Source organism: Lissotriton helveticus, chromosome 8, assembly GCF_964261635.1.
Source record: "Lissotriton helveticus chromosome 8, aLisHel1.1, whole genome shotgun sequence".
Taxonomy (NCBI): Eukaryota; Metazoa; Chordata; class Amphibia; order Caudata; family Salamandridae; genus Lissotriton; species Lissotriton helveticus.
The window spans coordinates 1,496,682,602-1,496,700,349 of record NC_136069.1 but is presented as its reverse complement, the minus strand read 5'-3'; the positions used below and the strand labels follow the sequence as shown (position 1 = coordinate 1,496,700,349).

General features: G+C 42.5%; 1 protein-coding gene across 12 annotated transcripts in view; it reads right to left on the bottom strand.

Annotated features, from left to right (window-relative positions):
- The window catches only part of PICALM (phosphatidylinositol binding clathrin assembly protein), a 519,981-nt gene that overhangs the window by 92,331 nt on the left and 409,902 nt on the right, over positions 1 to 17,748 (bottom strand). For 6 of the 12 annotated variants that reach the window (XM_078658447.1, XM_078658448.1, XM_078658449.1 and 3 more), the window contains exon 13: positions 9,632 to 9,784. The exons of the other annotated variants lie outside the window; for them this stretch is intronic. In XM_078658447.1, the coding sequence (XP_078514573.1) occupies positions 9,632 to 9,784 (153 nt within the window). The remainder of the gene's footprint in view (positions 1 to 9,631; positions 9,785 to 17,748) is intronic. 12 annotated transcript variants of the gene reach the window in all.

The window sequence follows — 17,748 nt, the reverse complement described above, 5'->3', positions numbered from 1 at the left end:
TTGTAAATTGAGTAACAATTGTCGGACACCTAGGGGCCGATTATGATAGCAGTCCTACAAGCGTCCGACCGCCATCGTTGCGGAAACAGGACTGACCGACTGGTAGCTGGTGGTCTTGCCCAACAAATTTGGATCCGACTGTCATGAAGGCTGTCTGAAACATGCCTATTTGTATTGAGGCTTGAGCGGCGTCCCGGAAAAGGGCCGCAGCACAAGCCCCAATGCAAAGAGGCATGTTTTCAAGCATCCCTGCATCGATGAGGTGACTGCCACACAATGCAGGGATGTTTAGGTGGGCACCACAGGTGCCCCCCCAGTGCCCATAGCGGAGGACCACGGGGGACAGTGGCCCTGCAAGGGGCCTCAAAAAAGGATTTCCACCAGCCTTTTCATGTCAGAAGAACAGAAGTGAAATGGCTGGTGGAAAGGTGGATCATAATCCCCACGGCACTACCTCCATAGTGGGGAATGTGATCGGACCGACTGCGGCGGTCTGACCACTGTTCGGGAATCCGTGGGTCTGTCACCGACAGCATGTCGGTGTTGGTCCCTCCAACATCATAATCAGGCCCTAGTATTTAACCATGTATTCCAGCGAAAAAGAAATCATCATGCTAAACTGTCCTGCATTTGCTATCAATCACTACATATTTGGAACCCACCAACAGGTCAAAGATTAGAAAAAGAGCACACATAATGGACCAGTGACATTGATGAGAATTATGGGTGGCCTATTATATTTTTATCTACATTACGGTTGTAGAGAAACTGGTTTCATTTTAAAGACTGAATTATTCATACAACTAACAAAGGTTTTAAAAGGCCTGAATAAATAAAGAAGTGCAATACATATTTGTACAATTATATTAATATGCAAATTATTATAATGGTCTAATATCAAAAAATGAGTTGACTGACATAATTAAGCAGGCAAACAAGTCAATCAACTCATTCTCAACCCATTTTTAATGTAATAGCACGTGCAAGAGGGTTTAAATCAAGTGTCCCGTTACTAAAATGTGAAAAATTGGCTCTTCGCCTTTGAGGAAATAGGTTCAAATGTGTCCTCTAAAGCATAGGCACTTACAGCACCTGCACTTTGGTTTCAGTCCGTACAAAACTATTGCTAGGTTAGTTTTGTTTGTGATAAAAAAAGAAACTGCTGTGAGGACAGGATGTGATCTGTGACGCACAGATCCCTGAGGTGAAAAAGGGATGTGTAATTACTATCACCTGAAGTCCAGGAATCAAGAACAGCAAGTTTCCATGTTTATTTTGTACACAATACAAGAGGAGTGCCTGCTGCAGGTTATGCATCCATAGGTGTAAGATATTCAAAATGGTATATGCAGTTCACTAATGCAAAACATGTACTGCTGGGCTGTGCACTTTAAGATATGTATCGAGATGTGAACTCAGGTTGCATTAATGGCAGTGGCTCCAACATAAAGATATATACACACAAAATGTAAAAACTTGTGGCTTATTTTAAGGCTCCAAGAATACTCCTTTATTATATGCAAATACATGTAGAAGAATACGAAAGCAAAACTAGTGATTTTATTTTGTAAGCAAACAAAGTATCCCAAAAATATTTCAGGCTTGAAAAAAGGGACAAAGGTTGCCCAAAATATTGCTAAACAATCCGGCCATTTGTTTGGTTTTAAAATAAAATGTATCAAAATAAAAATAAAAACATTTACTAAACGTTTTTAACACCTTCGCTGCGGCGGCTATTCCGCCGCAGCGCTAACGGTCGCAGGGGGCGCGCGGCTCACCTGCGCGGGTGACAGAACCGTTCCGTCACGGCTCGCGGGTGAGCTGTGCTTGTGACGGAACGGTTCCGTCACGGCCCCGCCCGCTTAATGAAACGCGCCGCGCAGGCGTGAAATCAGCGCCGCGCAGGCGCGGCGAGCGGGCCGTGACGGCACCGTTCCGTCATGAGCACAGCCCACCCGAGGGGCGTGACAGAACGGTTCCGTCAATAGCGTCGAAAGAGTTAAGGACTTTGAGTGCCATTTCCCTATAGTACCATCTAATTACTAATTAAACATGTTTGATTGAGGCCAATATTTAAAAGAAAGTTATTAACATTGAATAATCAGTGTAAAACCAATATGGGAGCCACTTTTAAAGTAAGTGGTAAAAGGGCACATATAGGTCTATGACCTTCTAATGGTACATAATATAACTTTATGGAAATTTGTAAAAGTTTACAGAAGTAGGCATGGAAACAGACAGTGGCAGTTTCCCAGACATATGTAAATATACATGTGGATATTTGCTCATGCGACATCTACAGAACAAGTGCAAAATGACTTACTAGAGCTTTTAGGTCTTTTGCTGTGGGTGGGAAAATAGTGTCCCCATGCAGAAACTTGCTTCCCACCCTGCAAAAAGATTGAACTCTGCTCTTGTCAGGAATAGATTTCAGGCCTTTTCCAGGGTTGGATAGGGTTGGAGAGAAGTCGGTTAATACATAAATTATTGATTTAGTGGCTGTGCAAAAACTCACATATTTCATCCCTGGAACGACAACTTCCTGCCTACGTCCAGCCACTGTGAGTACAATTCTTTACACAAAACCTTCATGTGAGTAAACGTTTCCATGAGTCAAAAACAAGTTTTGCATGTGTAGACCACACTTGCATGCGTAGATAGTTTGTAATATTTTAATACTGAGAAGACTTTGCAAAGTTTTTCTAGCTGTGAATGTAAATTCGCTGCCAATGTTATAGCACGCAGTAAAGTCTCATAATCCCAGCAAACAAGGAAACGATAGCAAAGTGAGATGACGTGAGCTGCCAAGAATTACACAATGGGTCAAGTGGAGAATGTCAGACTGAGAGCCATTTCCTTTATTCTCTCACTGTCACTGAGCCAAAAGTATAATCAGCAGTTATACAGCAACAATTTGTGAAATTGAGAGAATGCTTAAAACCAGAGCAAATACACATGACAAGTCCAGCAAACTAAGTAAAGGAACAGTGCACGGATGTATTTTGAACTCTGCTATAATCAGAACTGGCATAATGAAAGTGCTGATACAGCATAGCTGCAAAATCGGCCCTGTAACAAAATCGGCCTAAAACCGGCCCCGGCAAAGAGCTCGGCGGCACCCCCAGGGGGCCGGCGAGCACTTTGCCAGAGCCGGTTTTGGTTCTCAGTCCGGCCCTGAAGAGGGAATCTGTGCCTTGCCTTTTCTTCGGGCTGGTGAACCCCAAGAAGAGCTGATCGTCCACCCTGTGGTCTTTGGTGCGATCAATCTAGAAGCTGAGTGCTCTTCTGGGGTCCAAGCAATGGATCCTCTTGTCCTCCTTAGAGGGATGAGGTGGAGCACAGAATGCTGAGTGGTGATGGTTTGGCTGACGTGTAATGGCATCACATCTTTTGGGAGAAAGGATGCCCTAATATACAGCACCAGCTTGTCAGGTTAAAAGGTGGTGTATGGTGGATTAACGCACAGAGCCTGAAGCTCACTCACATGCCGTGCTGAGGTAATGGCAATGAGCAACACAGTTTTGATGGTTTGAAGCCATAAAAGAAAACTATGAAACAGCTTGAATGGATCAAACATTAGATAAGTACATCTGGAGGTGGTTGACAAATGTTTGGGGGAGAGCCCACCTTAAACAGCCAGTCATTGAGGCAGGGCAGGGTTCTCCAAAGTCGGTCCTAAAGGGACAGACCCAAGCCACACCTTTAAGATAACTGCACTTATCTAAATGGAGATGTCGTAATAATGTGGCATGACTCCAGCCCTCCAGAACCGACTTTGGAGAACACTGAGGAAGGGGAAGAATGGCACCCTGAATGTGGGCTATCACCACTGCCATTCACTTTTGTGAACACCCAAGGGGCGCTAGTGAGCCCAAAGGGAAGCACATTGAACTGGAAACCCTCCTCGGTCACAAAAACCGCAGGTAGCACCACTGGGCTGGCAGGACAGGGAAATGAAAAACGGCGTCCCGCTGGTCCAACGCCACCATCCAGTCAGCAAGGAGAAGGACAAATAAAATATGAGCTAGAGTAAGCAATTAAAATTTCTTTTCTTGGAGGAAAAGATTGAGAAGGTGCAGATCTAAAATGGGCCGAAGACCTCCACCCTTCTTGGATATCAGAAAGTAATGGGAATACCAACTATGTCCTACGTCTGGTGCTGGCACCCCCTCTATAGCCTGTTTGTCCAAAGAGGTTAGCACTTCCTGCCGCAAAATGGAGAGATGGTTCACTGTCAGTCACTGGGTAGACAGCGGAATGAGTGGGGGGATGAAAGCAAGGCCAAGACGTAACAATGCAGGCAATTTGAATGACTCACCTGTCCGATGTGATAGCTTAGTAACCTGGATAAAATCTATGGATTCTACCTCCCACTGTGTAGTTGTGACCCCGCAAGGGTACACTAAAGAGATTTGGCAGGTTTTGGTGTGGGTGGCATAGTCAACCAGGTGGCACAGTTACCTTGGTTGCGGAGCAGTAGGCACCATGGCCTCTCCAGTGAAATTGCTGGGATCCTGCTGGGGTGGAATAGGCTTACGGTAGGGAATGCCTCGTCCAAAGACAAGAATGGAATTGTGGAACTGCTGCTGCTAGCAAGGCTGGGTAGAAAGGCAGAGAGAACAAGCTGTATCTCGATTCTCCTTGAAGCACTCAAGGTAAGCCTTGTCCCTAAATAAGCAAGTCCCATCGAATGGCATTCTCATCAGTGAGGGCTAAACGTCGCCCGACAACCCAGTGAATTGAAGCCACCCATGGCAGCAAACACAGTAGATGGTGCCCAAGCCACAATGAATCGTGAACTTGGGTGCATCACAACTGTCCTGTATTGCTAATGAGAGGACAGGGCCAAGGTCTTCCAGATCACCGGGGAGGACTTGTGACACAGAGTTCTGAAGGTTATGGGTGTAGACCTAGCTAGACCAGGCTGGCTGAGGAGAATACCCTTTACCTCCACTCTCCTGGACTCCTTGTCAGAGGGAGTGGTCAGGAAATTGTTGGGGTTAGTCCGACTAGTGGAAGCTTGCACCACAAGACTCTTCAGAGAGGAGTGCAGGGACAAAAAGATCAGGTCGCCCAGAGCAGGACATTGGCTCCTGGCAATCTGAGGGTTCAGTGCATGACTGGTACAAGGTTTAGCCCATGCCCCTAGAAGGGTATCTGTCTAGGTCTCATTAAATGGGAGGAGAGGCTCAGAAACAGTCTGGCCTGGCTGCAGGACTTGGGTCTGAACATCTGTTTTCACCTCTATGGTGGGGATAGGTGGTCAAGAACTTCTGCCACACTACGAAAAACCATGGTGTTGTAGGCCGATTCATTCATTGCTAGTCCTGGAGGAGTGAAAAGGGCTGTTTCTGGGGCTATCAAGCCTACTAGCGTCTTGCAAGTCCTCATACTAAATATCATATGTATAGGTCTGAGCAAACTCATCACCCTAGTTTTTCCATCACTGCTTTCTTCCTCTTCATTGTCTTTCATTCTTTCTCTTCCTCCCTTGTTCCTTCAGTATTTCCCACTCTTTTTCTGGAACGAAGTCATCTGAAAAAAAAGGGTCAGTCCCCCAAATGAGTGTTGGTAGGCCCCATCAGCACCCACAAGCTCAAACTAAGCACTGGCTTTATTGTAATCCCAAAACTAGGCTAAGTAGAGTCGTTCATAAACAAAGGCTGCGTTCGCGCAGTTTGAAATGTGCAAGATCAGAACCATGCTGGAATGCAAACCATTACTTAATAGGTTTCTGGGCATAATCTGAGGCTATTATTATAGCTATGACATCATGAAAATGCTGCCAAACCTTTCCAACTGATAACACAGCACCAAAAAGGTCAAGTGGTGTTTGTAACAGGACATGTAGATCGAGCTCCTGATGCAAATAATTCCACACCCATGCAAAATATTTCAGTTTCGCGGCTGAAGGCTATTATAGGACTCCAGCACATACATATTAACTCAGTTGCTTGGCTGCATTTCTCATACATGTGAAAAATAACTCTTGCAAAAACCAAGCTATGGTTTTTTAAGAACGCGATACAGACCGGTTCATTTGGTCTACCCTTGTAGCAGCCTTCCTTGTCCTGAAGCCACTACCCTAGTGCACCTTCCACACGGTACGGTAGCAAATGGGTTCCAGTTGAGGAGAAAGGCTTGAACAATTGGAATGTATTTTGTTGCACACCATAAATTAAATATGTGTTTGTTTTTTCTGTACGTAGTATTGTACACATCACAACTTATGACATAAAAAAAGGACAAAGAAAATTAATCTGTTAAATCGAGCATTTGTCATGTGTGTAGTAGAGGCCAAATAGTACGTTGTTGAACGCAGTACGAGAATGATCGCATCATTCGGTACGGTATATGCAGTCAGTTGGGTAGGCAGCTCTATCATTCACTTTCGTTTGACTCCACCTCAATCTCTCCAGCAGTTAAGTGTCTCATACATTTCTCATGTTTCCCCTAAAACCCCAATTTCTGTGTCATCCGTAGGTAATATTTAGTATTCTCAACTTCTCCATAAAGCCAGATCTCGCGACATTTCTCATAAGAGTGACCTGGTGCTTAGAAGTATAGCCATACACTGGCTTCATTTTGCTAGTATTAGAGAAAGTGGTACTATTGTGTATTTCATTTTTTCCTTGTTTCAGTTGGTAGGTGTAGTCCTTGTGAATTATGTTGTGGTTTACGAATATTGACCGTCTCCGCTGTAGATTGTATATGTAACACTACCCCATCCCAGTAACCCTTTCCTACCAGACCATGTGTAAAAAGTCTGCATTCACCAGCACGTGCCACATAGGTTATACCCAGGACACCAGGAGTGAGGTAGACTGTGTACAAAAACTAATATTGTGCATACCGAAATCTGGCATTACTTGTAACTCGTTTGTTGTAGATCAGTGTTTTTTCCCGGTCTGTTTCAGGCAGTTGTGAACATGCCAGGAGATCCATGCAGAGGGTGCAATACAGTGGCACCTTAGGCCAGCTTCCTTTCCTCAAGCACATGACTAACAATGTGTGAGTTTCTGTTTTTTTACCTAGGAAGTCCACACAGTAACGCTTTGCAGTGCCAGTCCACCAGGCATACAATAAAACCTGGCCCAATAGGACACCAAATCGACTTTGCGACACAACAAATGACAACAAGCATTAGTCTGGGTGCTGAAATATCTACTGTAATTTAACATGGAGGGAAAGTAAGCACCAAACTGCATTACATGCCAGGTATGTGAACAAATGGAGAGAAATATTGCCTTTCAGCGGTAAATGGTATAGTCCAAAGCTCTGTTTTTAATATAAAATCAGGACCTTTGGTGGTCATATCACTGAAAATACAAGATTTGAAAAAAAATATTATTGTCTACGGGTGCTCGTGGAAGAAAATTTCTATGGACTGGAATCTAGAGAATGCAAAAGTGATTTTGGTATTTTACTGACCTCTGCTGATCGTTTTCTATCAATAAAGTTAAAAAGAGGCGGTGAACAGAAAAATAGAAAAAAGAAAGTTCCTCAACAGAAAGCAATTCTTGGTATTTTACTGACCTCTGCTGGTCGTTTACTATCAAGACAGTTAAATAGAGGCAGTTGAACAGAAAATAAGTCCCTAAGCAGAAGCAGACAAGTCCTAGGGCTGATCTCCAGATCCCACAAAGTACACACACAAATAAGTCTATACTAAAGTATACAAGTATACACAAGAGGTCTTGAGTGCTCAACCTAAAAATGGGTTGCCACTGTACAGGTCACCCATCCTGCTCTGGAGCCGCCTCTTTTTAAATTCACCACATTCGCTTAATTATTTATTGTTGTGAATCATGAAAGACCTCAGAGCTCGGCATCTGCAGTTTGACAAACAAAATCCAGCTGCATACCTTACGCCTCCATGTCTTTTGCATTTTATTTACATATACATTTAAACTGAACGCTCATAGTTTATTTATTTGTTTATAAAGTTGTATCACTTGTATAGGAAATTAAACTAACCTAGAAAGATTAGTACACTGTGTTAGTTGACAGGATTTTGTTAATGCACTGTGGGAGATAAAGAATGTACTTGGCTTGATTGTGGTTCTATGACAAAGCGTTGCCAAAACTCTGCCCTTTAACTATTTTAATTGCTCCGACACCCCTATCTTTAGATTTCCTAATCAGTATATAATCAGGGCATGAATAAAATTCTGAACTTTGCTGGCATCCTTTATTTAACAGCAAAATATACAATTAAAATTTACGGGTAATGTATACGTTTGCTGGCAAATAGAAAGTAAAGAGAACTGGACTATCAGAGCACCCACCTAGGCACCTACTACAAGATTCTAATAAATTGAGAGGAGTGCTGCTGTTCGCCTTGTTATGTTCAATCTTACAATAATTGTGTCTCCATGTCACTGAGTTACATTATTAATTTTTATATTGTCTTACTAAGTGCAACCCTATTGTAAAATAATATTCACATTTTTTCACAGGTTTAAAGTACAACTCTGCCCCAATACACGACTCCAACCTCTTTCTCTGAGGCATGGTAACAAACATGTAAATGTAAATGTACTCTTGGAGGTCTTAATGTGTGCGCTCCCATATTTAGAAGGACAAACCTAGCCAGGGGCAGCTGAGCATGTCAGAAGTAACACAAAGAGATGACACAATCGAAGAACGTATGAACCAGAGCTCCAAGTCCGTTCTGAAGAGGGTGTACAGGATGGTAGGACATGGTTTACGAACTTTACCGTAAGACAGTCTTAAAAAGTGAGTTTTATTAATTTGTTGATATTGCAAATACATAAACAGCTTTTCAATCTCAAATTAAACAGCCTTTTATTGCCTTATGTTGCAGTATTGTGCTCCAGAGGCAGGCATAAGATTAACAATGAAGTACATTTTTTTGCAAACACAATTAAGTGTTAAGCACATGCTACTGTGGGTCTTACTCTCATGAAGAATGTGAGGTCACACACAGAGGGATTGGATCAATTAACACGATAATGCCCGCACAATCATATAAAGGTTATTGGCAGATAACACAAAGTTGCTGTCGCCCCCCTCGTTCTCTATGTATTACTCTCTTCACAACCTCTGCTTCTCCCACACCAATGTTTCTCTGCCCTGCTTCATCTCCCCACACAATTAGAAATCCTCATCCTGTTATTTCATACAAACTCCCATGCGGACTGCCTGCCTGCCTTCAACTCGCTTACTCCGGTTACTACTCATACTTTCTGCCCTACTCCTGCAAACCACTTTGGTCAATGTCCTGGACCAGGCTTTTCTCCATATTGTACCATTTTTCTGCCTGTCCCACCCTTTATTTCCATACAGTAATCAAAACAGCCTCTCTCTATCCCCAAAACCTGATTTGGTGGCTTCCCGTTTATCCCACCGAATGTTTGCAATCTTTACAAAATCTGCAAGATCCCCCCGAAGACTTCAAATATGGGCAAACAACAGCGGTTATTGTCCTACCTAACAGTTCCAAATTGACTGAGCCGGTGAGAACATTCCATTTAACATGTTTATACTATTTATAACTCACAAATGTAATCAGTAATGAAACATTGATGAAACAATGACAAAACACCATTTCCCTTTGAAGATGAACACAAAACAAACACAAAAGAGAATTACAAAAATGGTACGTTACCAACAAACATTTCATGATTGGGTGTCCTAGCGGTATATGTGGATGGATCTGAGGATACAACAGGTAGGTGAACCGCATCACTACGGTTTCTGAGAAAAGGATTTAGGCTGGGAATGGCATCATCAACAGCATCAACAGAAGAAGAAAAGGCATCTGTCCAGCCCAAGTGAGAAAAAGTAAAGATTGTAGAGTAAAGATTATTAGACATTAGGATTAGTTGGAAATAAAAGATAGAGTTAATACAGCATGCAGAAGAGTAAAGACAATGCTACCCATGCCATCTTGAGTGGACAGCAGAGAAGACAGTTTTTAAGCCAGGGATGATTTGGTGTTCTAGGTCACTCCCTACTTAAGGTCTCATTGAGCACATTAAAATATATAGCATTCTAATGTTCACTTGATGTGAATGGCATTTAAATTGGTAGTTTTTGACTTCTAAGACATCAAAGCAGACCTCAAGGGGAAAATAATTCCATTTCGAAAAGGTTGTCAATGTATTATACATTGCATATCACACTTCTTAATCCGTGCCAATTCAGCAGTCTCTAATTTAACAGTGGTTTCTTTGCTGCAGATACACTACCATCAGAAAGCAAAAATTAAGTGAAACTGCAACTCAGGTAAGCTGCTTCATTCCAATTAATCTGCCCTCAAGTGAAGAAGCTATACCCAGCTTGGTCTGGCAAATTGGGCACTTAGCGCGATCATTTATTTTGTGACCAATAGAACCCAAGCGGATGTTTTCTTGCAAATATTGTACAGCTGGACCCTTTGATCTGAGCTGTGTCCTGGGGGTTTTCAATGCACCACTTTCTAGTCATCTTTTTTCTTTTACATCCAGCTGCTATAATATAGCTTTTGAAATATTATGTCCTGTTCTATACACGTTTTTACACACAAATTATATTCATTGTCATCAATTACTTAGTAAAACTCAAATCTCAGTGTAGTTCTACTGTGGATAACCACTCAAACTAAAACTCAATGAATCGAAGGGTCAGATGATACGTTTTGGAGATCATTCAGAGTTATGGCTAGTCTACTGCTATCCAGTATCAGTGGTCAAATAAACATCCCTAGTCGACAATGTCAACATGGGTTTTATGGGTGACTTCTAATTAAACCTCATTTCTCGGCTATAAACCTTTATCAATTTTGTTTTTCAATGTGAAAGTTCTTAAGAACACACTACCATGGTCTTCCTTTCAATATTGATATTCAGTGGTCACATCCAGCATAATTTCATCTCATTAGTGCATCTGTGAATGGAAAAGACGCAGACTGGTTCTAAACCCTATGCAGTATCAGTAGGAAGATAATGTACTGGATATATCTCATTATTATTTCGAATGGTTCATAAATGTTCAGATGAAAGAAAATTGTTGAGCCTGCATATCTTTTTGTGCAGGTGCACCTAAAGACATGCAATAAAATGTGATTTATACGTAATATTCATAGCAACATGATCTTTCAAATCAAATGGAAAACTATACTCTACTGAAACGCGGAGATATGGCTGAATCAATCAGTATGCTAATTATTTCTTTTTTCCCCAAATGCAGATTTTTAAGGAACCATTTTTTAAACAAAAGATTCAGCGTGACTTTATGAACTGTATTTGCATTACTTTTAAATCTGCAATTAGGGCTGCACTACTTTTAACTGAGAAATTGGAGTCTCAAGAACAGAACTTACTACATCTCTAAACGGAGTTCTTTCTTTTAGCTCATCGACCACCATTTTAGGAGAATTGTGATTTAATGTTATTGTGTGCTACACAGCCTATTTAAATCGGTCAAGCGAACGACACACATTCCCACTACAACGAAGGGAAGCCTGTCTGCATCTGTCGGGTCCAAATGCTCCCAGCCTTGCTGCTCCTCCATTGGTTAATATAGATATCTATGGAAAGGCCAATTTAGCTTATTCCCCGGACCAACTATTAGCTCTTGCCTTAACCGATAATTCCGGTGCCCCACCTTCTCTTGAACTATTCGAGTTGGATTGGCTTTCATCCTCCTCCTCATCTCCACCTGTACCTAGGGCATCCTTCATACTTAATTAATCTTTTTGCCCCGATAGCCCACCTTTTCAAAGCACTATTAATGTTTTAATGATTAAGATTTTTAAATGTTGATAAAAAGATATCGGGGACTGGTGAAACAAAGGTTGTTGTACGTTTAAAAGTCCCAAAATATTGTTGCTGTCTTTTTACTCTGAACACCTTGAATTCTAACCTCTGCTGTGCCCAGCAGAGTGTTTACTGGGTACATTAGTTTATACATGTTTCAATATGTCTAAGGTGCCCGCTTATATACAGTGAAGGGTACATAGTGCCAGGCACCATGCCTAATATCTGCTGATCTGTAGGACACAACGAAAAGGATCTATGTATGTCGTTAGTGAACTTGAACAATGGCTCATCTGTCAAAGCTTAGAATTAAAACCTCAAAACACAAAGGTGCAACTTCTTTAAAAACCTGTATGGTGAATCATGCCCCATTGCAAATCATACCACCACTTTAACACTGGTGAAACACAGCGTAATTTTTTAATGCAAACGTGTCAAATTAAGAATTAAATATTTGCATAAAGATCCATGTCCTGATGAAGGCCACACATGAATGACCACCCCACATAAGAGGTCAAAACGCAACAAGTCATGCTTTGAGCCGACTACTATATTGCAGAGGAGTTTGATTAAAAGACAGAGAGAGTGACGCCACAGGTACACTTGCTTTTGTTGAAAAAGAGAAACTCCCTTATGTACTGACTGACATTTTGTTACACCTGAGGGGGGAGATTGATTTCTAGCACTCGTCGAAAAACCATTTGAGTTTTTAAATGTGGTATTATTTGGGTGCTTTACAGTAATGAATATTTTACTTTTGTTTATTGAATATGTCTCTCACACTGTATATACGGTAGTAAGTTTTGATCTGTCTAATTGGTATGCATAATTTAATTAATTCACGCGTTTTGTACAAAGTCAAACACTAATTATCTGCTGATCTGTTATTGAATGTATTGTGAATCTACAGATGACCAAGTGATCTTGAATATTTTTGATGCCAAGCATGCAACTTGAATTTTAATTTGGACACTATAACCTCAAGAAAACAAATGTTTGAGCTGCACAGACCCTCTGTGTAAAGTTGGCATCGTGTATAACCCACACTGAACCACACCAACCAGATTTAACTGCACCCAGTCAGACTTCTGTACCGCTGTGCTTAGAACTCCAAATCATTGAGCTGCCTGAAACCAGGATTCATGCAGTCTCAGCCACACACATCTTATAGTTTAATGCACTGTTTGATACTGTCTCTCCGGAGACTCATCACATTTGGGACACTCTGAACCAGAGATTCAGCAAAACACGTTGCCTTTGTTATTCACTTTCCTGGCAAGCATCCCAACACATTCAAAGTGGCTATTTGATTACTTCCAGCCAGAGCTCCAGCCCCATATTTTGCCCCTTTAAGCCAATTTGAACTCAACATTGCTTCATTGAGGGAGAAAGCATGGTTCATCCTGCTGGATAAAAGCCAGAGCAGTACTAAAACCTTAACTCAAAGATTAATTTGGACGACCTTTGGGCCATTTAAATTTTTGATACATTTCTACCATCCTTTCAGTTTATTTTTATCCGTGGTTTCATAATGTGTGACTTGACGTGTTTTATTACGTTTATATTTTGTAAACTAACTTAGTTTGAGCCTTTAAGGTCTTAGGTCTTAACTAGTTTTTGGGAGTTTTTCACATGACCTCACTGACTTGCTCCAAGCAGTACAAGCTACCAAGGGTAAGTCATGGAATATGTTATGTTAATAGTATTTATATGGTGCCAGCTCACCCCCAAGGGAATAGTCTGGCACAGACAAGCTGCAGTACTATAAAGGAGACTTCCAGCACAGGACCCAGAGAACAAGTAAGACAGTAACCATGTTCTACTTTTTTCCTGAACAGAAGGAGACTACAAATTGTCCCAGATTACTTATGGAAACCAGGTTAATTTTGGGAATCAGATTACCTGGGCTTAGGAGCTCAGTCACAGCTTAGCCTAAGATGCATTGCTTACTTTGACAGCTCAACCTTCTGTTTATCTGCAATACCATAACTTTGTGAAGATTCTATATGTTGCACATACATATGCTTCCCAAATGCTTGATCCATGGTTCTTCATCCATTAGATGACTAAACTCAAGGTTCCACACCTTTTAAAGACAACACTTTGGGCGCTTAGAGGGTTGTCACTATGTTGTAACTAAGTTTCACATAACTCGTCGACATCAGCCTAGATTATCTAATGATTGTGGCTAGCAAAGTAAACATTCATTAGTACATACATATTTTCACACATAGGATATGTCCAGTTAGCATATGCCTACAAAGGCACATTTGATGTCATTGTAAAGCCATGGCTATTTATGTGGTATCTATATGGGATGGTCCTTGCCAAAGGCACTCAAGCAGTGTACATGCTAAGGCATAGTTAAAGTCAAAGAGTAACTGAGGAAGTAGCTGGGTTCTGAGAATTGTGCTGCTACTGCTGCAGTGGACACACTGCATGTGGTAGCTATGCTCCATGCGGTCTTCCACAAAGAAACTGGCTCGGTCGCATGGGATCCATCACTCTTTGCTTATGTACTTGCAATACATTGACTACCTCTCGCTGGCAACAACCTTAAGCACTTTCTCTCTAGGACCATGCAGGAGCATGGATGAATAGTTCTACCAGGTTTTGCCCTGGCACTAGTGACTATAGATGACATTGTAGGAAACATTTCAAAATGCACTAATCTGTTAGATGGAGTAAATGCTGGCACTGAATGAAATTAGCATATTTCCAAGTTTTTGGTTAAAGAAACGGCTTGCATGGAAAGAGCCTAAAACCTGTGCAGCAAATGTTTTTTAACAGTACCCAAAAGTATGGCAGATCATGGAACGCAACAAGAAATAAGAGCAGGCAAACATAGAAGAGATGGCACAGAGGACAAAGGAAATGGTACTGTTCAATAAGTAAAACTAGTTTTACAGAACCAGAGTGGCAACCCTAGTCACTAGAGGACTGGTACATGCCGATGGGCTTCCAGGTCAGTAGTGGCAGTTAAGTGTATTTTGACCTGACTCACACTGAGCTCACCTGTCTGGGAACAGCAGTTGTTGTGAATTCTTGCTACTCTTATTAGTTCACACCCAGCTGGACTTTTGTTCTTTTCACCCATGTTTGGTTCCCTTATTCCCTCTCCTGTTACTTCCTTACCCTTTTGACCAGTGTGTATTTCCAATCCAGTCGCCTCCCATTCATTTTCATCTTCCGTGCCTGTTTTGGTTTTGTGGGACAGCAGGTGCTAGTTTTAGCCTACCATATGCTTGTACCAAGTTAGCCCAAGTCAGTGACTCAATGCACTGTGCCTAGACATCCACCACAAATCTTCCAACTACCAGGAGTACTCTTTCTCACCTCCTTTAACCCTTAGCCTGGGTTTTCTTTATCATCCTTAATCTCCAACAAGGAGGTGAGCCGACCTCTAGGGTAGAGGAAGGGATTGGCTTCGACACCATCACACTCTCAGTACCAAATCCATTACAACATACAGCCTCTCAGAGAATCAATATTTATGATTTTGTTTTACACTTACTTTCTCAGTAACCATCTTTTTGGGAAATAGAGGAGATATAAGGAAAATGTTACTTACCCTGTAAGCATCTGTTTGTGGCATGTAGTGCTGTAGAGTCACGTGCTGTGCATCCTCCTGCCATCTATTGTTGGGCCCAGGTGTGTTCACATTGTTTTTGTTCAAAGAAGTCTTCTTGAGTCAGGAGATTCAATGACTCAACCTATTGTTGGTAATGCACCTGGGCATCAACTCCATTGGTAGATTGTTTTCCGCACGACAGTTGACGATGGAAATGGAGCGCAATAATACTTAAGAGAGATGACCATACAGAGAAAAGTAAAGAACAAGCATTTGCAATGCAATAGACCTTGCATTTATGAGAGTTTAAGCTATTGTCAATTACAATGACAATAGCTCAAACTCTTGTAAATGTGAGACCTATTTCACTTCAAAGAAGCGGACGCCATTGTCCAGGGCTGCTTGAAAGTGAAAGTGGGCATGGCGAGGAGAGCACGTCGTGCCTGCAGTAGGAGAACCCCATTAAAAAAAGAGTGCTTACAGAGTAAATAAGATATACAGTGTTGCATCCGAAATAAAAGGGCCAGTCGCCATGGGAGGTGCAAATGCAGACACGGCAGTACCAAGGAGGGACGAACAACCCTAATAACCACTCGCAAGCCAGCGTTTACGAAGGACAATGACACAGGTCTTCGAAAAATATGGGCGGAGAGTGGGCAGGGCTTCTCTTCCATACTCCACTACAAGTCTCGCAGAGCGCACAGGCGCGCTGACTCAGGCGCGACCTAAAAATGGACATCTGAAACAACAGAAGACTTCCGGGGATAAGGGAGAGCGAATGTGAATCTAAAGCACTGCATGCCACAAACAGATGCTTACGTAGTAAGTAACATTGCCCATTCGAGGCATGTGTGGCTGTAGGATACACATGCTGCGCGTAGACTATAAAACAGTCCTCCCCTAAGCAGTGAATAGGCTGAGGATATTACAGAGGACTGAAAAAGTATACGGAGCACAGCCTGGCCAACATTAGCTTGTTGGCGTGTCAACACATCTACACAATGTTAAGTTTAAGTATGTGGTGTGGACCAAGTAGCTGTTTTTCTGATATCAGCTATAGGAATATTTCCATATTTCCTAAGAAGGCCATTGAGCCCCCTCTCTTTATTTTTTTTTACAGGTAGTGTGGGCTCTAGGGGGCATAGGCAAAGTGCGGAGGATAACCGTATCTCAGTGGACTTGAAAGAAAGTTTGGTCCAATGTTAAGGCTTGGAGCTCACTGACACACCTGAAAGGAATGATGGGGACAAGAAAGGCCACCTTCCAGGAGAGGAACTAAAGGGGGCAAGAATGGAGGGGCTCGAAGCAAGTAACCATGAGCCCTAGTGAGAACAATGTTTAGATTCCATGCAAGGGCCGGAAGGACCGTTGGAGGAATGGCTCTTTTTAGACCTTCCAAAAAAGCTTTGATAACAGGGACCCTGAAGAGGGGTCTGTGTTCCCCAGTTTGAAAATTAACAGTCACTGCAGCTAAGTGGAGCTAAATGAAGTGCAGGCTAGTCCACAGGTCTGTAAGTGTAGAAGGTAGCAGACAATGTCCTGGACACTTGCTGCTGAAGGGTCAATGTGTCGTAATAAGCAGTAGTGGACAAATTGTTTCCACTTTTCCGCATAGCAGGCGCAGGGTGTACCTTTGTGCTTCCTTAAAAATCTTCATGCATTCCGAGGAAGACTTAGATAGACAAACTCTAATACCTCAGGAGCGAATTCGCAATGTTGAGCGTATTCGGGGTTCCTTGATTTCTCCATGGCTCCTTGTAAAAAGGTCTGGCCTGTAGGGGAGCCTCTTATGTGGAACCAGCGATTGTTTGAGAAGGATAGTGAACCAGGGCTGCCTGGCCAGGACTGCTTGGCCCATGTGGGAGCCACCATGATAAGGGTCAGGAACACCTGCCGAAGCCTCCGAACCACAAACGGAAAAAGTCCAGGTAAACATCCCAGTAAGGGAACATGTGGGTGCCGCTGCACCACAGGTGCATTGCTACCACAGCTAAGCACTTTGTAAACAATGTGGGGGCAGTGGTGACACCTTATTGCAGCACCTTGAACTGATAATATTTGTCAAAGCCACAAACGGAAGGTAGCAACAGTGAGCTGGGTGAATTGGAATGTGGAAGGAGGCGTCTTTGCGGTTGAGGGCAAGCATGAAGTTGCCTTGTTGGTGTAGTGGTATGACATCCTGTGGGATGACCTTGTGGAAATTTTCTTAGTGGGTGTACTTCTTGAGGGGCCTGAGGTCCCGGATAGGCCTGAAGGACGGGTACTTCTAGGGAATGATAGAGGGAGTACACCCTTTGCCTTGGAGATGTGAGGGCACTGGCTTTATGGTGCCCTAGAGGAGTAGAGTGTCTACCTCTTTCCATAGGAAGCCTTGGTTTTGTTGGGAGTGGATGTGTCTGCGGGGCAAGAAGGGTG